The sequence below is a fragment of the Mus caroli genome, unplaced genomic scaffold, assembly GCF_978045245.1.
Source record: "Mus caroli unplaced genomic scaffold, Mus_caroli_1 scaffold_2, whole genome shotgun sequence".
NCBI lineage: Eukaryota > Metazoa > Chordata > Mammalia > Rodentia > Muridae > Mus > Mus caroli.
Genome location: NW_028227257.1, coordinates 5,826,498 through 5,851,097, shown reverse-complemented (window position 1 = coordinate 5,851,097; position 24,600 = coordinate 5,826,498). Strand labels below are relative to the sequence as shown.

Here is a 24,600-nt window from a genome sequence, read left to right as displayed (position 1 = left end):
GTCATTAAAAATTAAAACACTCACATCCTGTACAGAAAGTCATCTCTGAAATAAACCGACACAGACAGAAAGGACAGAGGCTTCCTTCACTCTGTGTGTGTGTGTGTGTGTGTGTGTGCGTCGCGCACACACCCATTGATGTATGCATTCTATGGCATGTGTGTGAAAGCTTTCAGGGGTTAGTTTTCTCTTCCAACCTTGTTTCTGCCACTGGGCTGCACACTTAGGGTAGCTAGCTCTTGAGTTTCTCTTGACTCTCCTGTCTCAATTTCCATCATGCGGAAGGAATGCTGGCATTACAGATGTGCTCCGCTGCATCAAGCCTTTGTGAATGGCTTCTAGGCACTGAACCTGGATCTTCAGGTTTGCACCATCAGTGCATTAGCCCCTGAATAGTCCTTCTGATCCCTTCAGCAATGTCCAAGATTCAAAAGACCAGAAGGCTCTCCAGCGTCCAAGAGCACATGTACTATCCCTATCCCCAGAGGCTGACACTGCAGGAAATGGGAGCAAGACTCATGTGAGTCACTATCCCTAGCATAGGGCATATGACATGCAGGAACGCAGGCAGAGCAGCAGGAAGGGAGGCACAGACACCTGAGAAAGACAAGATGCAGCACACACACAGGGTACTGTCTGGAAAGCAACAAGACTGGCAAAGCTTGAGGAAGCAGTCTTAGAACAGAGGGAGCCAGAGGAAGGGAGGGAGGGAGGGAGGGAGGGAGGGAGGGAGGGAGGGAGGGAGGGAGGGAGGGAGGGAGGGAGGCAGGCAGGCAGGCAGGAAGAGAAATCAAACTTCTTCAATACACTAAGTTTTAGTTTGGGAATTAGGTGAACATTTAAAATGAGTTGGAGTCAAAATGTAAAAGTTAGAGCTACTCTTGAAGCTAAGCCTGTGTTTAGCCACAGCAGAGCATAGCTACTCAGAATCCTGAGGCAGAAGGATCACTGGAGCCCAAGAGTTCAAAGCCAGCCTGAGCAACATGGTGAGACCTTGTCTCAAAAAAAGCAGAAGAATATGGACTCAAGGATTATATCGGGGAATATAGACAGATAGATAGATAGATAGATAGATAGATAGATAGATAGATAGATAGATAGATGGATATGGAGATATATATATGGTGTCTGTATACATATATGCATATATAAATGATGAAAATAGATGCCATGAATTTGAAGGAGAGTGAGGAAAGGTATGTGGGAAGGCTTGGAGGGATGGAAGGGAAGGGAGAAATGTTATAATTAAAACACAATCTCAAAGCAGCAACAACAAAGGAGAGGAAAACCAGCCAGCCCTGGTGGTATGTGCCTGTTTTCTCAACTACCCAAGAGGCTGAAGCAAGGAGGTCAAAAGTTTAAGGCCAAGCTGGACAGCTTAGAAAGACCCACAGTAAAACAAGGCCTGGGGTGCAGTTCATTCATTGCAGAGCGCTTGTCTAGCAGGCAGGGATGGGACCCAGCCAAACACACACATACACACACACATACACGCACACACACACACAACTATATGTAGTGATGTGGGATTAAACATTAACGTATGTGTCAATTACCAACCACATGAGACATTGGTGCAAGGTGAAAACAATATACACCAATAGGAAATGCAAGAGTAAGAGCCCTCCCATCCCTGAGAGGAGTTTTACTTGTCACTGGATGCAATAATTGAGTTCACAGCCAGGAGCTCCCTGGTATCCATGTTTTGGTTTCTCATCGTTTCCCCAGTAAAAGAACATGGATTCTTTAAAGAAGCAGTCAGTTCTAGCTGGAGGTAAACTATCAGTCTACTAGAAATGTCAGGAAGATTCAAGAATAATGGCTCCCACAAGCCAGAACTGAAACAACTCGATATCAAAAATAGCAATGCCTGTGCTGACTGAAGCCTCATTGCTCTCAGACATCCTGATAGCACCCAGTGAGAGAGCATCAGTAGGCATCTGAGATGACTTCAGATGCCAACCAATTATCCTAGAAACCAGGAAATAAAGGAAGAAGACAAAGAACATATCTCACCTTCCTATGTAGTCAGAATTTGAGAGTTCTCAAACAGCTAGGAGGGAAAGCTCTTCTCTGAAGCCTTCCGAGCATTACATCATGGAGCGAGACAAGACAGAATTCAAGTGTCAGAATCATACAGCCTACAGAGAAACAGTGGTCTCCATGAGGACCACCATGGCTGCTCAAACTGATGAACAGCTGTCACATACAAGGTCAGATGACATCACCAGCACCCAGAAGCCACTCAGCATCTGAGAGAGAAACTCCTAGAGCTCTATGCATCCCAACTTGACCCAGGACAGACACAGGTCCCATCTCCACTCAGTGCCTACTTTATAGAAAATACCTGGGATGAAGGGAATCTTAATGCTAGAGATGCAACTGCCCCCACCACCACCACCACCTGGGATGGGAGGGTCAGTGGGACAAACTTTCTGGGCTTTTCAGTCAATACACAGCTAGGAAAGGAGGAGCGGCACAGTTCTTACCAGCGTCAGAGACTAAGAAACTTACGTTAACCCAATGTGCCAACCTTGTTTGTATTCGCACTCAAATGGATCATCTGGAAAAGTCAAATTTCTTGCCAACTATAATGGTAAAGGTCCATAATCTAGCATCCTAAGGCAGGAGGACACAGAGATCAACGTCAGCACCCTCTGGCCTGTCTCAAAAACAGAGACTCAAACAAAATACACACTGATAAGCTACTGGACAGGCTGAGCAGAGAGAGAAGAGTAGAGGGGCTGGGTGAGCAGGGCAGGCTTGACAGCAGTGCTGCATCACTTTCTCTGTTTGCCAGGCAGGGCACTGAAGATAGGGCCCTGTGAACACTAGGCAAGTGCTCTACCTCTCACCTGCACCCCCAGCTCTGCATTTCTTAGAGAGCCATGCTAATGCGTTGACGGTTGAGGTGAGAAGTGTCTGTGATGGAGTCCGTCTAGGGGAGATAAATGCCACTGACAGGGCAAGTGTTAGTGAAGGTCCATGGACACAGTTTTTGTACTCTGTCTACTGTCTCTGTCTCAGTGCATCCATAATGGGAAGGAGGAGATGACTTCCTTCATTGGACGGAATACAGTCTGCTTCTCCACTGCATAAGAAGACCTGCTTCAGGCAGTTAACTCCAAGTCACCAATTCCCTCCTGCTGTTACGTTAGGTAAAAGCAGGAGGGAATCTGCTAATGAGATCTTAAGGTAGCAGTGCTCACACCTGGTTGTCTGGATCCTCAAGGTACCGTGCTCCAACAGGCAGGATGTACTGGGAGACCACCACAGGAAAATCCAACCTGCTTTCTTGTAAGAAAGCAACAATGGGAAGGATTTGCCCCATCAGCTCAGTCCGCACAGTGGGCTCTACGGCAATAGGACAGAGAGAGTTCTAGTAAGAATAAGCCAAGCATCTGACATGGTATATACTAATGGTTTCTAGCTTTTCTTACTAAAATACTTCATCAAGAAAATTAGACAAATGCAGTTTAAAAATCATTTCCCATTTAGAGTATTTATGCTACAGACAGGCTTAAAAAGCTAGTAAGCCACACAGCAACATAAAACATAAAAGGAAGAGAGGATGACAGCTCTATTATAACAAGCCATATACAAATGGAGAAAGGACCAAGAAGTCTGCACGCTGGGCCAGCGTCCAAAAGCCATTACAGCTAATGGCTTCTCTGCCAGACCTATGGGTTGTGCTTATTTAAATTCCAGCCGGGATGTATACATTATAAATAATTCTTTCACAAATGCACTCCCCCACAATCCACGCATCCCAATTATTTCTAAGGCAAAGCATTAAACAAAAGAGCGTTCCAGCTCCAGTACACCACATTAAATTTAACACAAATATATAATTGCCGCAGCACTGTAAATGGTGATTCATTTATGAAGAGAATCCATTCAAAGCCTCAAAAACATCCACTTGGGCCTTTTTAAAAGCACCGTGTCACATCCATATGAATATTTTAAACTAATATGGGAGCTATATGGAAGGTTTCTTTTTCTCCCTTCAGCTAAAATGATCAAATTCTGAGGCCTCAGATTTCTGGAACTTTCTGAAGCATCTCATCAGCCATCGTGTGTGCAGAGAACGGGGTGCAGGCAGGGCAGCTGTCAGTCATCCTCCTCATCTTTACTGTGTGGCAGGGGGTGGGGAGACAGGCGACGTCAGAATGTCTGCTGCACTGCAGCCTGCTTCCTTCTAGAATAGCAATCATAGAGAGGCAGAAAGAGCAAGAAAAATCAAGATCAGTCAACAGAGATCACAGGTGAGAAGAACTAATGACTGGGATTGTTCTGATCCAAAGGGGATCTTCTGATTGGGTACTTCTTAGCAACCAGCACTTTGGCAAAACTCAAGAAATACAAAAGGCCTAACTGCCAGGGCAAATGGCCTCTGTCACATTAGTCATTCTGATGTTCCAAAAATAAGGACAATTTGAGTCATTCTGAAGTAAGACGTCTGTTCTTCATGACAAAAATCCATCTACAGTCACACTCAGCCCAAAGCTCACTGATTAATATGAAGTCTTTCAATTTTAGCTAGTACTTGTAGTATATATTTTTAAAGAAATGTACAAGTTAAAAAAGAACTGAAAAACCTGCATCCTCTGAAAGTCGGACAGCTCCCTCCAGGACTGCCAGGATGTCCTCATCAGTGTGGCTCAAGACATCCAGTAGTCCTCTGGCAACAATCTGACTATGGAGACAGAAAGATCCCCACAGTTGGTTACCTGACAGGTGCCGACTACAGGATCCTATGTTGTAGGTACTGTGCTAGAAGCAAGAGGGCCATGGAGCAAAGGAAAGCCAGCCATGTCCATCTAAGAGGACAGAGACAACCATGGGCCATCAGAGATGGCTGCTCTAATGCCAATCAAAGCCCTCTAGGAATTGGGACTTTACCTCACAACCCAGCATCCAGAGTAAACTCGACACAGGAAAGCCCTTACCTACCTGTGCTTACTGGTTCTTCAGGCCCACACCGACCTCAGAGGAAACCCTGAGTGGGTATAGGATGGGGAGACCCAGAGGGTACTTGCTGGTCCTCTCAAGGTCTGGAGAATGAGCAACTACGTTGAGGGAATTGCTTTATATGAGGCCCATTCCCTGAATCTCCTATGGTTACTCTTCCACCTTCAATAGAACTGACCGTAAACAGGATGGACCCACAAAACCTGTTCTGAGGGAGCACGGACAGCTACAGGAAGGCTTGGTCAAGACAACAGTGGCGAAGGGCAAGCCAGTAGCAGCAATTATCTAAGGAAAGGAACATTGTCCCTGGGCCCTAGGACAGGCGGGAGAGCAGGGAGGCAGGTCTGCAGCTGAGCGACACACCGACCCAGGCAGCACAGCGCCACATGCCAAACACAAGAGGCTCTCACCATGGGCTGTGAGATGAGACTGCCACTGAAGGCAAAGGACATGTGCCATCAGCATCTCAGCCACCAGCAAGAAACCAAGACCTCTTTTGACCCCAGAGCAGGGAACCTGAGAGCAGGCAGGCCTTTCAGAGAGCACGACTACAAGTCCAGGAAGCTGATGTAAACTAAACTACTCAACACAAGGGGTCGCAAACAAATGCCTTACTAAATATATTTTAAAAAGACTTGTTCTATAAGAAATTATTAAAGAAACCCTCCAACCAGGAAGAAAATGACACCAACAGAAATCCAAATTTATATAAATGAATGAAAATCAGCAGAAATGATGCCCACATGTAAAGATTAATCTCATTATTTAAGCCTCTTTAAGAAACAACTATTCTATAAAACTGATAATGACTTGTGGCTTTCTAGCACATAAATGTACACATGCATATACATGTATATGTAAAAAGGAAGATAAAAAAGCAGAGAGACCAGGAGACAATAATGAAGGCATACTAATATAATTATACTACACTGTGATGTAGGAAAATATCACTAATAAGTCAAACCCTGAGACACTGCTAAAATAGCAAAACAACAAATTATAACTAATAAACTATTAAGACAAACTGAATTCATAAAAAATTCCATTAAACCAAGAAAAGGCCGATAAAGACCCAAAGAGAAAAGAGTTCTAACAAATGAACTCAAGCAGCAGGATGTCAGCTTTTGCACCAGTGAACACACACAACACAAATGCTCCAAACAGTCCAGCTAAGATGCCAAGACCCAACAATATACTGCTGACAAGAAACACACTCTAATACAAACAGGCACATACATTTAAAGTGGAAAACTAACAGAAGTCACAGAAAGCTAGGGTGGGTAGCTCAAAGTCAGACAGAGAACATCACCAGGGATAAAGTCATTTCACAGTGATAAAGGGGTGAACTTATAAAAAAGATATAGTAATCCTAAATGTCTATGTACTAAATAACACAGTTTCAATCTACAGAGTAAAAATCAATAAAACTACAAGGAGAAATAGACAAAAGTCATGGTGGGAGTCTGGAAATAGACCTATGCATACATCACCAATGAGTTTTTACAAAGGTCAACAGAGAAAAAACAGCCTTTTCAAAAGTGACGCTGGAGTGAACAGACCCTGAGAACTCATGACCTAACTCCCGTCTCGTACCATGCACAGAGTTAATACAAAACAGATTAGAAGGCTAATGTTGAGCGCATCACCAGTTCTTGAAAAGAAAAGGAATCCAGATGGAAAAGCCAGTGTGAGCTTTGCTTAGCAATAATTTTGAAGCCTTGAAGCCTCAAAATATAAAATTTGTATTACTTTTCTTTATAAGAAAATAATTTTAAAATGTCATTAAAGTGAGAAACTCTTTCCCCAAATGACAGCACCAAGTGGAGAGGGGGAGACAAGCCTCAACTAGGAGAAAACACCTCACAAAGAGGATGCACACCCATCCATCAAACTCCTCACAAACAGCAGAAGCGATGCTATTCCAACTGAAGAAAATCAGAAATTAACCTGAACCATTATCAGTTACCAAGTAGGTGAACAAGATGAAGACATGATGTGTTCTACGACTCGGGAGAGCCTTGGAAACAGGTTAAGTAAACACCATGAACCACTGGATTACACTGCTATGCACAGTGAAGAGAGAAAAACGAGCTCCTGGCTACTTAGGGTAGAGGACTGAGGCCACGTGAGCAGACGTGCCTCATGGCAACGGAATTTCTTTAAGAGGTGGGAAGAAAATTTCAAAAGTCCTTGCAGAATGTTCCACAATGATGTGACTATGCTAAAATCTATCCACCAGAAATCTGAAAGTTGTAAACTGTATGGTATGTGTAATGACACTACACTAGTAAGCTCTAACACATGTGTAATAGTGCTATACTGGTAAACTGTACGCTATGTTATATATAATGGACATTATACTGAACTGTATGGTATATATGCTCTTAGTCATTGTTCTATTGCTGTGAAGAGACACCATGACCAAGACAAGCTTTTATAAAGCTTATCAAAGAAGACTGGCTTATAGTTTTGGAGGTTTAGTTCATTATCACCACTGTAGGGAACATGGCAGTGTACATGGCACAGGAATGTTGGATGGCTGAGGGCTACATCCTGGTCCATAGTTCAGGAAAGAGGCTGAGCCTTCTGTGGGTTTTTTGAAACCTTAAAGCCCACCCCTGATGACCTCCCTCCAACAAGGCCACACCTCCTCCACCTCCCAATCCTTGTTGTAGTCTCTCCACCCACAGCCTGGAACCTGCTTGCTCAAGGGTGGAGTTTTCTGCTCATTCGTTCTGCCACGCTCACTGCTGGACCATGCCACTTTGCTGCTTAGAGTCACACACGTGTTCACCCTGCTACTGGACCCCGAGACCATTCGGCGGGAATCGGGTTCCCTCCCCCTTCCTTTATAACTGAATGTCGGAACTAGTAAAATTGAGCTTTGAACAAGATGAACTTGTCTTTGGCTCCATTTCTTCTTTCTCCCCGTCTAGTTCCTCCCTTAGCTCGAGTGGCCACCTCAGTCAAACCGTTCACGTTGCGAGCTGCTGGCTGGCTGCAACACTTGTAATCCTTTAAAACAGTTCCACTTCCTGGTGACCAAGCATTCAACTATATAAGTATATGAGAGTACAGGGGCTGGTTTTACTCAAACCGCCACACATACGTAATGGACATTCTAGCGTAGGTTTGATGAGGTTATCTCTGTTTGCTCTCTTAGCCTGGCCACTCCAGTTGTTCATTCTGTGTACTGCAAGGGCACGACTCAGTGCTGTCTCTCTATCTGCTCCTTGCTATTTGGGTCCATGCTTTTGTTTACTAACGAGTAAATGAAAATAATCACTGAAACAAAAGTCAGATAACTGTAGATCATTGTTGGCACCACACAGAACATGTAAACTCAATCCGAATAAGATCATTAGACTTTAACATTTACCATGGTAACGTATTGCCTGTTTCTTGATTGATTCAATCACGGGGGAAGTCTCCATATCACAAGTCTTCAGAAACAGAGACTACGAGCCCCTGACACATACCGTCTAAACCGTCTGAGTGACGGCGCGTGGACACCACTGATTCTGGATTACACTCCCCAAAGTCCCATGACCACAGCTAACTATGAGGAAGCAGCAGGCAAAGCCACTTGGGGAGACAGACTATGGAATACCTCAGCACTCTTCCTCAAAAATCATCAGTTATGTAGAACAAGACTAGACCAAGAAGCTATCAAAGATTTAAGGAGACGAAAGAGACTCAACAGCTAACTGCTGACATGGTACCCTGGGTGGATGGAAGCCCAGCTCAAAGGAAAGATTCCAGTGGACAGTCACGGCGTGTGCTAGTGAACCACTGTGGAGCACTGCTGGAGTGAGTGCCTCAGCTTTCTGTGCTTGCTACACAGACGCACAGAATCCGTAGCTGATGTAAGCATCAGAGCAGAAGTCTTGTCCTCAGCACAGTTCCATCTGGTAGCTGGCCACTCTTTGCCTTGGGGCTGTCCTGTACACTCCAGGGTACTTAGTAGCAGCCCTGGTTTATATCCACTAGGTGTCAGTAGTATTCCCTGACCCCCAGGATGCGGCACCCAGAGATGTCTCTGACCTGGACTAGGAGCAGAAGTATCCCTGGGTGAGGGCCACTGTACCAGGAGGAGCTGGGCACAAACTGTAAGAGAATTCTTTATATACATCAGTGACATTTCCATCACTGTAATAAATATATGATGGACACAACTGAAGAAAGCAAGGTTTACTTGACCCACAGTGTGAGTCTTGGTGGCTAGAACATAAGGCAGCAAGTCACACTGCATCCACCGTTGGTAGAGGAGAGCACCGACACCCAGCTCAGTGTCTTGTGTATACTCAGTCTGGGACCACAGCCCATAGAAAAGTGTTGCATACACTTAGAATGAGTCTTCCTGCCTCAGGAAATCAACCTAGTCTAAGAAGTCCTTCACAGATGCTGACCATTAAAAATAATCCTTACACTCTAATACATCAGCAACTCTTCTATAAACCTAAAATTATCTCAAAATCAAAAGCTAAAAGACAAAACATAATGATGAAAAAAAATTGGCAGCCACAGCAGGCAGCACTCAGACCATGGTGACAATGGCACATGCCAGGGAGAACTTGAGCACAGGAGGCAGAGACAGCATCTACCGGTGATTCAGAAAACAGCCTCTCAGGGAGGGAACTAAACCCTCACCATTCGACCCAGCAATTTCACTTTTAGGTGTTTAGCCAAATGAGATGAAGACACAGCTACACACAGAGACTCCAAAGTGTATGAACAAGCATCATTCATGAAAAAAAGTCTGGTCCATTTGCTGATGAACACAAGTTCAAAGCATACAGTGTTCAGAAAGGGTCTCAAAGTACTGACAGAGAGAAAAAGATTCCTAATCTGTTCCCCTAGTTCCAGGGAAATGAACAAAGAAAACACCAGGAAGCAGGTCAGAGGCTGCGGGGACCCAGGAGCAGGGCATGGGGGGCCAAACCATGACGGTTAAACATGGGGACATGGGGACTTGTCAGGAAACAGAGATGCTCAAGCTACTGTGGTGATGGGTGTAGAACAGGTCACACAGGAGGCTGGTGATAAGCAACTTGCATGCTGTGCACAGATCAACAGAGGAGGCTGTTTTAGACAGAGGCCACCAGACAAGGCAGGAGCACACCCGACAGGTGCCCTGTGCACAAGGAGAGCCAACCTAAGTAGATCCACGTACTCCAATTTTGAAGAAAGTAAGACTACAAGTTGAGGATTCAAAGTGAAGTCCTCTGGTCCAGTAGAACACAGGAAGAAATCTGTTAGTACACGCTGTCCGAAGAAACGGACACCACCCTGGGGTACAAGGGTGAGACCTGGCAGCCAGGAAGCTTGAGAAGCTGAAACCGACAGACACTGCCGAGAGAGACTGGTTACTTTCCCTGGACCTCATTCACGCCAGCCTCCCCGGGGAAATCAGCAGCTCAGATCCCCAATCTGCTGTCCCAGCCATAGAATGATGGGCAAATCTGCATCTAGCCTCAAGTGGGCACAAGGGACCTGCCCTCTTAAGGAAAGGGAAGAAGAGAGAAGAGAGACCCCAGAGCAGTCCAGCCTACACAGAATACAGATGGGAAGGGCTATAGGCCAATGCTTTCAAGAATCTGGCATGCTCTGGGAGAACATTGTGGATGAACCAAGCCAAAAGCGCAGGCCTCTCAGTACCTCCTTCAGCTAGCAAGGCTAACAAGACGAGGAGGAAGGCCATGCCTTCTGGAAAGACAGTAACTGCCAAACCGTCAACCCAAGTGCTCAGTGAGATGGAGCAGCAGGTGCCTAGCACCCAAGGGCACTAGATAAGTAGAAAGCAATCAGCAAGATGATTGATTTAACAAGCCACAATGACAGCAGCATTGATGTCACTGATCTAACAGGGGGTGTCCAGCTTTCTGATGCTGGGGTAGAATATTGTCGATTAACATGGAAGGCCGCAATTATAGCTATTCTGGGACACACTGGGCCTGAGGACCACTGGCTGGACTTGCCTAATCAAATTAAGAAGTAGAGATGAGTGAACTGTATCAAAAGGCAAGATGTATCCATACACCTTCCATAGTAAATATAGCTGGAATTTTGAAACATATAGGTTCAAGTGTATACATATAAATGCCATGCAAAATTAAAAGAAAGCTGGATTGCATGAATTAATACCAGACAATGTGAGTGAGCTTCAGAAAGCGGGATGAACACACTAGACAACAAGTAAAAGAGGCAACTTGTCAAAAGAAGATGCAATGCTAGCAGGGTACACACCTCCACAGAAGAACGTGAGAACAGACAACAGCAATTGCAGCTGAGAATGGGAGCACCGTCCTCTCAGCAGCAGCCCACGGGAGCACAGGAAAGTAAGAGGGAAGGCTGTGGGCAGCTCGGGGAGGACGTTAAAAAGTAAGAGGGCTGTGGGCGGGTCAGAGGGCAAAGGTGCTTGCAACCAAGCCTGGTCACTGGGGACCCGGGAGAAAGAAAAGAGCCATTCCTTCAAGTTGTCCTCTGTGCACTGTGGCATTCAAGCACCCACCCACATATGCGCACCAAAAAAAAAAAAAAAAAAACCAGCTTAACACACTAAGGAAATAAATTAACATGGAAGACCTACACAATGCTTCCAACCAAATTAACCCAATTGATACAAGTGTTTAAGATGCTCTCCCCCAAATACTGGCACACAACATTCGTTCTAGACAGAACACAATGAAACATAAATAAGTAAATTTTAAAAAAATAAATGAAAAATAAAGAACTGTAAAATGTTCGTTCTTTGACCACAAACAAAATAAATCAAAGCAGGAACAGCAGAAAGATATTTGAAAATTGTTTATGTGTTTGGCAATGGCAGCGTGGATCTGAGGACTGACTGGTCAGTAAAGGGGATTAGGAGTGCCTGCTGCTGATGGGGGGCGGGGCGGGGGCGGTCATTGCCTGCTGCTGCTGATGGGGGGGGGCCTCACTGCTTGTTCAGCACGCTGCACAGTAAGTTCAAGGCTAGCCTGGGATACCTGATACTACATGTCAAAACAAAAATTAAAATATACTACAAACATGCTTCATGCTCACTTGTGGGTAAACCACACAAAGGCTCTATAAAAAAACAATCTAAAGAGAAACTTACCCACTACTCAGGAGGCACTAGGGTTTGTGTGTAAACTATCCCCAGAAGTTGTGTGTGTGGTGTGTGGTCACTAGACTGAGGTGCGATTCAGAGTGGAACCATTAGGTGGGGAGGCCTAGTGGAAAGAAGTTTAAGTCTTTGGGGACAGGCCCTGGAATGAGTTGGTGAGAAACCAGTCCCTTCCTGTCTGTCTTTCCTGTCTGATCCCCATAAGGTATATGGCTTTGCCCCTGTCTCCTCCATCATTTATCTGTCTTACACCAGGCCCAAACGCAGTGGATCTGCCTGAGCATGGACAGAAACCTCGAATACCACAAGCACAAACACTTCTTATCTTCCCATGGATACGTCCTAAGCATCTGTCACCGAGGAAAGCTGGCTGACTAAAGAACAAACTGTACAAGGTAAAAGTGTAGATGTCACCAAAGGAAGGAAAAATGATAATCTTCTCTATGGAGAAAGCATACAGGTTTTATTGGGACATAAAACCTAAATAAATAGAAAGGCAGGCCACATTTATAGATTGGATTCTCAATATTATAAAGATGACAAGGTCCTCCAAATTGACAAACTGATGCTGTGTTTTGCCTTATTTTGTTAGGACTTGATGTGTTGGATTTAAAATCTATATGGGAGTCTAAAGGACAGAAATGAGCAGAGGCATCAGCTGACCAGGGCTCTAACTGTCAGGAAACAGGAAATCATGGTGCACAGCCACAGCAGCAGGCTGGCTCCAGTGGAAAACTTGACACCACTAACTGCAGTGAAGTGTATGGCACGTGCAGGCGGGCTATGCAGTGAGGTAAGCACTCTGCAAAGCCAGCAACATCCACTCAAGGAGGAGGCACACACTCATTATCCACCCGGTACACAGTGTCCACAGGAGAACTGCAGCCAAAGAGCGCAACACCTAAGCCTCCCTACCTCATCAACAGGCAAAGGCCAGTGCACTCCAAGAACAGCTTCAAAAGACACAGCCACACGGAGCACCAGCCCAAAAGCCACTGTCTCTATGTAACTTCATGAATTTAAACTTAGAAAAAAAATTAAAACTGTAAGGTAGATAGATACCTGGGGCTAAAACTTAGCAGAAGGGTAAGAATGTGTTTCACGTAAAAACCCAGCTCAGGGATGAGAGCCTGGTGGGGCGGAAGCGGTGGAGAGGAAGGAGGAGGGCTCTGGGAGCACGTGTGGAGGACATGACCACCAAGGATGCTGGCCTCATAAAACTGCTTCAACTCGGCGTCTATGCGTTTCCCCACCTTCTATGTATCGCATCTCACGGTGCAAGCAAGCTGTGAGATTTGTTTCTAATTTTCTGTGGATAAATACTGTGCTTGCAGATATGCATGTGCGCCGTACATGACTGGTGCCTGCGGCGGCGCCGGGTCCCGGCAGCGGCGTTCTTAACTGATGAGCCACAATGTAAGATGCTTTGAAGAAGGGTTTGTCTTTATTTTTTGTTTTTGTTTTCTGAGACAGGGTTTCTCTGTATAGCTCTGGCTGTCCTGGAACTCACTCTGTAGACCTGGCTGGCCTCGAAAGCAGATCCACCTGCCCCTGCTTTCAAGGTGCTGAGATTAAATGTGTGCACTACGACACCCACCCTTAAAGATGGTTTTTAAAGAGATTTTAGTAGAACATAAAAACAAAAAACCCACCTAGCAATCTCAAAAAAATGTCAAAGACGTATGATACAGAATTCAGACCTCACTATAATCTGACAGCAGGTCAACCAGGCTGGTTTTACAAAACAAATGACCTGCACCCGTCAACAATGTCAAAACCAACCGTGGATCTGATCTGTGAGGCTGAGCTGGAAGGTTTCAAAGGAAGAGAAAAGAAAGTAATCCTCGTGAGAGGTAGAGAGAGACTTGGACACAAACGGGCACTACAGGAGTGCAAAGCTTAAGTGGAGGCCATGTTGCCGGGCTACATCCTGGACAGGAAGACAACCCCGTGGCATCACTGGGGCAACCGTTATTAAATCTCTATACTAGGCAACAGTGTCAGCTGGGCAGGGGGCACCGCTGAGCTCAGCACCTGGGAGGAAGGATCAGATGGCGCTCTATGCATTCGAGGCCAGCCTACGCTACAGAGTGAGCTCCAGGCTAGCCCGAGTTACACAGTAAAACCCTATCTCAAAAAACAAACCGAAAATAAATAAATGACGGACAAGATTGGAGCAGCTGAATTTCCCAGGAGTCACTGTGGCACTGTGAGTTTAGGGGTGTGACAATGAGAGGCCTCTTCCCAGGGAAATGACGCTGAAGCAATCCTGGGCAGAGTGGTGTGAGGTCAGAGGTCAAGGAAAACTCACAGACTTAAGGACACAGAGAATGTGAAGGGGGCAAGGCAAAGTGCTGGCTGCAGGAGGATTGAAGCAGAGGGCATGAGGCTTCTTACTGCTATTCTTTAAATAACCCCTCCCCCCCCCCTCTCTCTCTCTCTGTGTGTGTGTGTGTGTGTGTGTGTGTGTGTGTATGAGAGAGAGCTTAATTTAAAAATCATCTCTTGGCTGGAGAGATGGCTCAGTGGTTAAGAACACCAACTGTTCTTCCTAAGGTCCTGAGTTCAAATCCCAGCAACCACATGGTGGCTCACAACCACATGTAATGAGATCTGATGCCCACTTCTGATGTGTATAAAGACAGCTACAGTGTAGTTACATATAATAAATAAATAAATCTTTAAAAAATAAATAAATAAAAAGACGGTGGTGGCGCACGCCTTTAATCCCAGCACTTGGGAGGCAGAGGCAGGTGGATTTCTGAGGTCGAGGCCAGCCTGGTCTACAAAGTGAGTTCCAGGACAGCCAGGGCTATACAAAGAAACTCTGGCTCGAAATAAAACAAAACAAAAAACAAAAACAAAACAAAAACAAAAAAAATCTCTTGGCAAACTACAGAAACACGAATTTCCTACTTAAAATGTAAAGTAAGGGTATAGCACACATTAAATCCCAGCCCTGGGGAGGAGCTGTGTAGAGGCAGGAGAATCTCTGAGTTGAAGGCCTGCCTGGTCTACAGAGTGAGTTCTAGGACAGCCAGGGCTGTACAGAGAAACCCTGTCTTGAAAAAGAAAAACAAAACAACAAAAAGTAAGGAATGAAGAAACAAAACAATATTTTTCACAAATATCAGTACAGTACATAGAAATCCAAGAGACTCCACAGAAATGCAGTGAAGTTATACTCAATGCAGTATCAATAAAAGGAAACAAGAGCTTGATCTCATTCTCATTTACCAGTGTCAACCAGAGTCTAAGAAATGAAGCTGCCATGAAGGCAGACACCTAAGAGAGAGGCCTCCCAGGCTACAGAGCAGGACTGTCTCTCAATAAAAGTTAATAAATGGCAGTGACAAGACAGACTAAATAGCTGGAATTAAACCTGACAGTCAGGACTCTGTAGCAGGCTGTAGCTTCATAGCTGTATTGTTGTGTTTGCATACAAGAGTTACAAGCACACACACACACACATGCACACACATGAGTGCATATATAGAGAAAGTAAAGGAAAACTTACAACACAAACAGAAGGGTAGAAGAACTGCATTTGCCATGGATCAACCGGATTCTACAGGAGCCCCGTCGGCCGGCTGGTTTACCTGTTTTCCAGGAACTGCTAAGCTCCTGCAAAGCGTGTGTGAGAACAAAACAGAGAGAAAGCCAAGGCCATCCTGATATGCAGAGTAGCGAGCCTTGCTCTGTGTGATGTCACATCTTTGATGATTTAGTTATGGTACTGCAGATCCTCGCAGTGACAGGTACATCAGAGTCTATGATGACATGTGTCTGAACAAAGTGGCAGCACAGGGCAGAGAGGACAATGCCCCATCTCACAGGTGTCCAGACAGCAGCCATGACTCCAGGTAGACTGGAGACCCAAATGGGAAATGGGAAATTTGGAAAAACAGCAGCAGAGAATAGCAACGGTCCTGAGCCTATCACACATTTCTTTTGTTGCTTCTTGAGACAAGGTTCTGAGAAGCAGCTCAGCCTATCCTTAAACTTGGTATTGCCCTGCCTCAGGTGCACAGAGAGGGTGTGTATGAGCCATCTTGTCCACTGCAAACACTGCTTTTACATGACCTGATGCGACACAAGCACTAGCCAGGAAAGGTGAAGCAAACAGGCTGTGAGCCATATGAAGGTGAAGAGTGAGGGTCACCATTTCCCTGTTTCTGAGATGGGAGGACACTGGGCTCTCCCAGTGCTATGACTTACAGGGTAAGGGTTGGGACTGTGCTTGACACAGACCATCATTCTATGAAGAACAAGCAAGTAGGCAGCAAGGACAGACTCTGGGGAGCCCGCTGGCTCTCTCAAGAGTAGGGTGGCCAAGGAAGATGCAGAGGATAAGAAATGAGCTAAGGTCTGTTGCTGGTCTTTGCTACTCTGAGGGTTCTTTTTCCCATTCTTTATTCCCCCAGTTTCACCCTGTCATAAGATAGGAAAGGAAGATGGATACAGGGAAGAGGGAGATAGAGATCCCTGAATCTAATATGCCATAGCAACCCCCCTGAAAGACCAACCTCACCTCGCAAGGCCCTAGCATTTATATAACCTCTGAAAAGTTCCCAGAATTCCAAATGTCATACAATCACAGAAACAAAAAACAAGTATTCTTATAATATTTCTGTTTTGTTTTGTTTTGTTTTAAAGAAACCAAAACTGCAGAATTCTCACTCCTAAGGTTTGTAAGAGAAGGAAAGGACCAGTGTGCCAGATGCAGATTCAGGGAAAAAGGTACTCATGAGCTAGTGGGGACAGAGGATGGGAAGTGAAGGGGCCAGGGGCAGTGGAAATGGGCAGACAGGAGGGACAGAGATGAGGGTGTGCAGGTTCAGGGGAGTCTCGGCAGCCGCAGTTCCTCAGTCCTTCAAGAACCAAGTCAAGGTCATCATCGTTAAAAACAAGATAGACTGCACTGGGTCAGCCCTGCTACAGAGCCACAGTGGACTAGAGCAGGACCAGGGTGACAATCAAGCCCGCAGCTGAACCTGGAAGTCCACAGTCCAGCTGTGGTGTGCTATGCCCCATGGTACTCATGGGACAGGAAGCCTTCGGCACCATTTCTCCCTTTGCTCTCTATAACAAAAGCAATGCACAAGCGGGCTGTGGCTCTGAGAAAGAGCATGTGTCGCATACACAAGGCTTTAAACTTGATTCCAAGCTCCACCAGAGTAACAAAAATAAGGGGGAAAGAAAGCCTAGGAAGACAGGACTCTGCAGACAGAATCAAGGTGTCCTGGAGACAACTGCAGCCCACCTTACCCATGAGTTCCCTGGAGCCTGTCATAGCAACAGGAGGCCAGCAGTGTGAGGATGCTGCTTACCAGCTGAAGACATTCTCACTGAACACATGCTTTTCCAAGTGAATGCACAGGGCCAGGTTATCGTGGCCAGAGATGTTCAAAAGAGCCATGACCTTCCCACATTCTGTACCACAATTTTCAAATCCATTTAGACAGGAAGAGGAAACACTCTAAAACTGTGCCATCAATAGTGATGGGCCACCCTGAGGAAGACATGCCCTGTGGCTGGGCTGTCCAGTGCAAGCTCCTAGAAGCCGTTCACAAGTGAGCAAACAGCTATGGAACTACAAAGAAGGGTGACAGGGACCAGTATCACAAAGGAAAAAGGCTCCCATCAATATGCATGGCAAGCACTCAGCTCTCTGGGGAGTGTGTACCTCTCCCCTAATATGCTGGAAAGTTGGGTAAGAAGCATTCTCACTCTGCCGGCACATATCCAACATCTTGGACACCCTAAATCCTGTTTGTCTTCGGTGCTCACAGGACTTCATGTACTCCTGGTACCAAATCCCACCCATCCACATCCCGGCCTAGCAACACTCGAGAAGGTTTCTCCCACAGGTCCCTTAGTCCATCTAGGATGAGATGCACTGAGGTGGCTGAGCTGAGCTGGGGCCCTGGAGCCAATGCACCTGGAGTAGAAGTAGTCTCATGAAGACCTCAGATTAGCTGTGTGATCTCTGTACTTCACACCCTGATGTAAACCTACCTTGTGCCATCAGAGTGGTGGGACACATGAGTTCTTCACATGTAGACCTGTGAGACCTGTTCTCTAATCCTGTGACCTGGCGAACCCTGACCATTGGTTTCCACTGTTTCTGCACCCCATCGCTTGATCTGTGAGCTTTGATCTGCACCATGGCTGGTTCTCTCATCTCTAAGCTGTTCTGCAGATGCTGGTCCTCTTCTCCTCTGTCCTGGGCTTTTAGGTTGTGGCTAGCGGGCAGCATCTCTATAGGAGCTCCTCTGCCCAGCATCTCCCACGTCAAAGGCTCCAGAGGCACCGATGTGGCCGACCTACAGTTCAGCTCTCTGCACAGTGCAGCAAGGTCTTCGGCAATAGGTGCTCCCTTGAGCAGGCCTCTAAGCACTCACTACTGACTTCTGTGTGCCCAGCACAGTGCCTGGTGTGCAGGAGATGGTTACATGATGAGCAAACTCACTCTATAACCATGCATCTCTCTAAGGAAACTTTTAACCACCAAATTAACATAATCTTTCCATAAGATCTTTCTATAAAACATACACTGAAGACTTATCACTACAAGACTACTCTCTGGGACTGGTGAGAGTGAGAAAAGTTGCTAGGTCGTCATAACAATTAAAGTAATAGGGGGCGGGGAAATGGCTCAGTCAGTAAAGTGCCCGCTGCCCAAGCATAGGAACCTGAGTTCAACCCCCAGGACCCATACAAAAGCCAGGCATGATGGAGAATAAGGCAATCCCAAGGCTACAGACACAGAAGGCAAAGCCCTGGGGCTCCAGAGCTAGCCAGTCTATGCTGCTTGTAGAGGATTAAGCCAATGAGGGCTCATGTACCAAAAAACAAGGTGGACATCTACTGAGGAATGACATCCACAGCAGACCTTTGGCCTCCACAGGCATGTGCACACAGACTTATGCACACAGACATACATATGTGTGTTCATGTGCTCTCGCACACACAAATCAAATGCTGTCAGTTTTTAAGCACCTATGATGGGCCAGGGGAATGGCAGTACCTAGTAGGTGCGACTCAGGGGGGTGGCAGTACCTAGCAGGGGTGGCCCTATTTTTCCTTTTGTCTTTTAAGACAAGGTCTGTTACAGAATTCTGTACCACAAGTGGCCCCAGCTGTGAGCTGTAAGCTCAAGGGAGCTGCCTCCTTCTCCCACATATGGCCGTTCCTGTGGTCTTCTTGGGTACTGGGGATCCACATTCAGGCTCTCACGTTTGTGTGGCTGTCACTACTGAGCCACCTCCTCAGCCCTTGTTAGTCTTTGTAATCTTTTCTTTATTCTTGAGAATTTCATATAGCTATACAAAAATATGACGTCTATCCATCTTTTTCTCCTTTACTCCCAACATGCCCGCTGTCTTCTTTACTGTGATAACCCACTGACTCCAGCTAGTCCCTCCCCATGTGAAGGGCTAGCCACTGGAGCATGGGGAACTTACCACTGACCACAATTAAAAAGAATTCTTCTTCTCCCCCAGCAACTGTTCACTGCCAATAACTCCTCAAAAGGGAGTGGGCACTGGGGATCTTCTACCTTGTCTACACCGGGATTCTGGCTGGCTTGATCTTCTGTGGAAGTAAGCAGAGCTGCTGTTAGTCCACAGTGTCACAGCCATGGTGTGCCCAGACGACAGCACTTGCAGTGCTCTGCCCTCTTCCTGCTTGCACATCCTTTCTGTCTCCTCCTCTTCAGCATTCTCTGAGCCTTGGTGGAAGATGTATCATTTAGCAGCCCTTCTTGCTACTGTCCAGCAGCCATGCACCTGGCTTACCCCAGTCAGAAGTGGGAGCACACACACTTGTTCTCACAGTCATCTCTGTGCACTGTGCTCCCAAGCCTGGCAGCCAGCTGTCCTCTTTACTTGGGTTAAATAGCTTAGTGACATACTGTGCAAACTGACATGTGACTGTTGGAAGAAAGCTATAAACCTGAACATGCACGCTTCAGAGGGTCAAGGAAGACTAGAGTTCAGTGGCCAAGTTAGGTGTGGATAAAACAAGTGAAAATGAGGATTTACATTCATGGCTTAGTATTTTTATAACCGTTTGTTTTATTATTATTATTATTATTATTATTATTATTATTATTATTATTATTGAGGGGGTCAGGCATGCATATGGAGGTCAAAGGGCAACCAGTAAGGGTTGGTTTTCTCCTTCTACCTTCCAACTCAGATCTGTAGACCATGCAATTCCTGCTTTTGCTATGGAGCCAACTCTGCACCCCTGCACTCATGTTTTAGGCACAAATCTTGACCCTTAGGAGAACTGAGTCTGAAAAAGTAAGTGAGGCCTCCTGGGTGGGTATTGTCTAAGAAGTCCCAGTGCCTAGACCAGGCCTTGGTGCAGACTGTGACAGCAGCCTACAAACATGCATTTAATGAACAACACAGCACTGTTAAAATTTTCTGCTAGGGGCTGGAGAGATGGCTCAGTGGTTAAGGGCATTTGCTACTCTTCCAAAGGACCCAGGTTCAAATCCCAGCACCCACATGGCAGTTCACAGCTGTATGTAATCCAGTTCCAGGGGATCTGATACCTTCATACAGACATAGTTGGAGGCAGAACACCAGTGCAAATAAAACTAAAAAACAAACAAACAAACAAACCAAAAATCTGCTAGTGGGCTGGAAAAATGGCGTAGCAGGTTAAAGAAAGCACTGCTCCTGTTGAGGTGAGAGGCTGAGTTGCAGCATCCACATCAGGCAGGTTACAACCACCTGTTTGTTACCCCAGCTCCAAAGCAATCAGATGCCTCTGGCCTCTGTAGGCATCTGCATTCACATGCATGCACACTTGCCCTCAACACACACACATACACACAAATTTTAAGAAGTAAAACATAACAGCATTTTTTAAATCCTCACTCTAGCTGACTGCCTATCATGCAGCCATCTTGTCTCACTCCTGCTGGAGAAGAGGGAGCTACTGGAAGGGTTAGATATGCAGGAAGGACCTGGATTTGAAACCCAATTATCAAGAGGACTCTCACTGTTTCAAAGAGAGCCCGGTAGGCTTTGTGTACAACAAAGAGAAAAAGACACAGCAGAGCCCTCCTGGCCCCCAGCCCCTGCTGAACCTTTCTATTCTGACCAAAAAGTATAAAGATGAAGAAACAAGTGGCCAAGGCCTCCCAGAGGCTAGTTTTGGCAAGAGACCTGCCTCCCTGGCTAGTTCTGGGAAGATCAATGGCACCTGCTCTAGAGGTGTCGATGCCCCCCGCTGGACTCTGCACTGAAAATTAGATGTCTGTGCCAGTCACACTGCAGGTGTGAAGAGGCAGAAGAGAGGGAGCCATGGCCAACTGAGTGGCTGAGTGTAGAAGAGATGGCTAGCCGTGGCCTACACGTTCACTTTTCCCTCAAGCACTGGTCACAATCTCCTCAACTCTTTTAGTTAGAAATTAGAGCTTATTAAAAGTTTAAGCTGCCTGAGGGAATTTTAATAAAGTATACATTTGTGCGTACACACATGCGTCTGTGTTTGGTGTCTTCCTCAACTGCTTTTCCACCTTAGTTTTTAGGGCAGGGTTTCCTGCTGAACCTGGAGTTCACTGATCCAATGAGAACAGCCAGCCAGTGAGACCCAGGGACCTTCCTGTCTCTGCATGCATGGCTCTGGGATCACAGGCAAGGGTAGCCACACCTTGCTTTTAAGTGGGTGCAGGGGATCCGATTAAAGTCCTCACGCTCACTGGACAAACACTTTGCAATTTGGTTTATCTTCCGAGGCCCAAGTAGTGTGCATTAGTTGTGTGTGTGTGTGTGTGTGTGTGTGTGTGTGTGTGTGTGTGTATGTGTGGGATATTAAAATGCCATTTCTCTGCAGGATCAGGGGCTAGCTAAGTAGCTCCACATGATCAAGTCCCTCCCGGGGGTCTAGAAACTGCAGCCCTCAGCCCACATGAGTGGGAGCAGCCGTGGATCTGACAAGTACACAGAACTCACACCTGAGCCCTGGGGCTCTTTCAGGGCTTTGGAACCCACAGAGACTGACCTGCAGGCACAAGGAGAACCTTACATGCATTAGCCCCTGAGACGCATCTATGGTTCTTGGGCCTCATCAGAAAACTAAAGAACTTGACAGTCAGTCCTCAGAAGAGCTGTCACTGCAGAATACTAATGACCCCACTGCAGAGACATATACCAGGGAATAAAAGCTACAGGTCACACGATACTGAATAATTAGCCCATATTGAGTCCCTCCTACGATGCAGCAACCAACCACACACACTCCTCTGTTGTTCAGCTTAAAATGTTCTAATGTTCGGATTATTTTTTTTGAAAACTTCATACAATGTATTTTGATCATATCTGTCCCCCTCTTTCAGGTGATCCCTCTTACTTATTCACTTCATGTTGTCTCTCTGTCTATGAGTCTGTGCGTCTGTCTGTCTTTAAACTCATCAAGTGTGTTTTGTGTTGGCTGACCACTCCTGGGAGTGAGGTCACTATACAAGAGTTACAAATAACACTGAAAAAAATACTTTTCCTCTCTAACAAACAATGCCTGTCAACAGCTCCTCAGCTAGGGGTAGGACTTCACACTCCCCTAACTCCCCCCTGCTGGTGCTTCTTCAGGCTTGAGACTGTGCAGGTCCTACTGCATTAATAGTGCAACAGCCCTGCTGTGTACCATCCCTGCTGTCCTCCATCTCTGTCTCCATCTGTTCTCCATCTCTGTTGTCCTCCATCCCTGCTGTCCTCCATCTCTGTCTTCCATCTCAGTTGTCATCCATCCCTGCTGTCCTCCATCTCTGTTGTCCTCCATCTCTGTCTTCCATCTCTGTTGTCCTCCATCTCAGTTGTCCTCCATCTCTGCTATTCTCCATCTCTGCCATCCTCCATCTCTGTTGTCCTCCATCCCTGCTGTCCTCCATCTCTGTCTTCCATCTCAGTTGTCCTCGATCTCTGTTGTCCTCCATCTCTGTCCTCCATCTCAGTTGTCCTCCATCTCTGCTATCCTCCATCTCTGCTATCCTCCATCTCTGCCATCCTCCATCTCTGTTTCCTCCATCTCTGTCCTCCATCTCTGCTGTCTTCCATCTCTGTCTTCCATCTCTGTTGTTCTCCATCTCAGTTGTCCTCCATCTCTGTCCTCCATCTCAGTTATCCTCCATCTCTGCTGCTTTCCATCTCTGTCTTCCATCTCTGTTGTTCTCCATCTCAGTTGTCCTCCATATCTGTTGTCCTCCATCTCTGTCCTCCATCTCAGTTGTCCTCCATCTATGCTGTCTTCCATCTCTGTTCTCTTCCATCTCTGTCATCCATCTATGGTGTCTTCCATCTCTGTTGTCCTCCATCTCTGTTGTCCTCCATCTCTGTCTTCCATCTCTGTTGTCCTCCATCTCAGTTGTCCTCCATCTCTGCTATCCTCCATCTCTGCCATCCTCCATCTCTGCCATCCTCCATCTCTGTTGTCCTCCATCTCTGTCCTCCATCTCAGTTGACCTCCATCTCTGCTGTCTTCCATCTCTGTCTTCCATCTCTGTTGTTCTCCATCTCTGTCCTCCATCTCAGTTATCCTCCATCTCTGCTGCTTTCCATCTCTGTCTTCCATCTCTGTTGTTCTCCATCTCAGTTGTCCTCCATATCTGTTGTCCTCCATCTCTGTCCTCCATCTCAGTTGTCCTCCATCTATGCTGTCTGCCATCTCTGTTGTCTTCCATCTCTGTCATCCATCTATGCTGTCTTCCATCTCTGTTGTCTTCCATCTCTGTCATCCATCTCTGCTGTCCTCCATCTCTGCTGTCATCCATCTCTGCTGTCCTCCATATCTGCTGTCCTCCATCTCTACTGTCCTCCATCTCTGCCAACCTCCATCTCTGTCTTCCATCTCTGTTGTCCTCCATCTCTGTCTTCCATCTCTGTTGTCCTCCATCTCAGTTGTCCTCCATCTCTGCTATTCTCCATCTCTGCCATCCTCCATCTCTGTTGTCCTCCATCTCTGTTGTCCTCCATCCCTGCTGTCCTCCATCTCTGTCTTCCATCTCAGTTGTCCTCCATCTCTGTCTTCCATCTCTGTTGTCCTCCATCTCAGTTGTCCTCCATCTCTGCTATCCTCCATCTCTGCTATTCTCCATCTCTGCCATCCTCCATCTCTGTTGTCCTCCATCTCTGTCTTCCATCTCTGCTGTCCTCCATCTTTGTCTTCCATCACTGCTATCCTCCATCTCAGTTGTCCTCCATATCTGTTGTCCTCCATCTCTGTCCTCCATCTCAGTTGTCCTCCATCTCTGCTGTCTTCCATCTCTGTCTTCCATCTCTGTTGTCCTCCATCTCAGTTGTCCTCCATCTCTGCTGTCCTCCATCTCTGCCGTCCTCCATATCTGTTGTCCTCCATCTCTGTCGTCCATCTCTGCTGTCCTCCATCCCTGCTGTCTTCCATCTCTGTTGTCCTCCATCCCTGCTATCCTCCATCCCTGCTGTCCTCCATCTCTGCTGTCCTCCATCCCTGTTGTCCTCCATCCCTGCTGTCCTCCATCTCTGCTC

The 24,600-nt window shown here is 46.4% G+C and overlaps 1 protein-coding gene across 11 annotated transcripts in view; it reads right to left on the bottom strand.

Moving 5' to 3' along the window:
- LOC110290525 (putative serine/threonine-protein phosphatase 4 regulatory subunit 1-like) overlaps positions 1 to 24,600 on the bottom strand; it is a 76,479-nt gene that overhangs the window by 29,397 nt on the left and 22,482 nt on the right. For 3 of the 11 annotated variants that reach the window (XR_015045633.1, XR_015045637.1, XR_015045639.1), the window contains exons 2-3: positions 19,549 to 19,678; positions 3,212 to 3,354 (exon numbers count right to left, since the gene is read on the bottom strand). The exons of 2 other annotated variants lie outside the window; for them this stretch is intronic. Coding sequence is in view for 1 of the 9 variants with exons in the window: in XM_029474535.1 (XP_029330395.1) it covers positions 4,035 to 4,198; positions 4,599 to 4,696; positions 19,549 to 19,678 (392 nt within the window). In the remaining 8 variants the exon portion in view is untranslated. 6 more of the 11 variants (XR_015045630.1, XR_003835993.2, XR_015045631.1 and 3 more) reach the window with 3 other exon arrangements.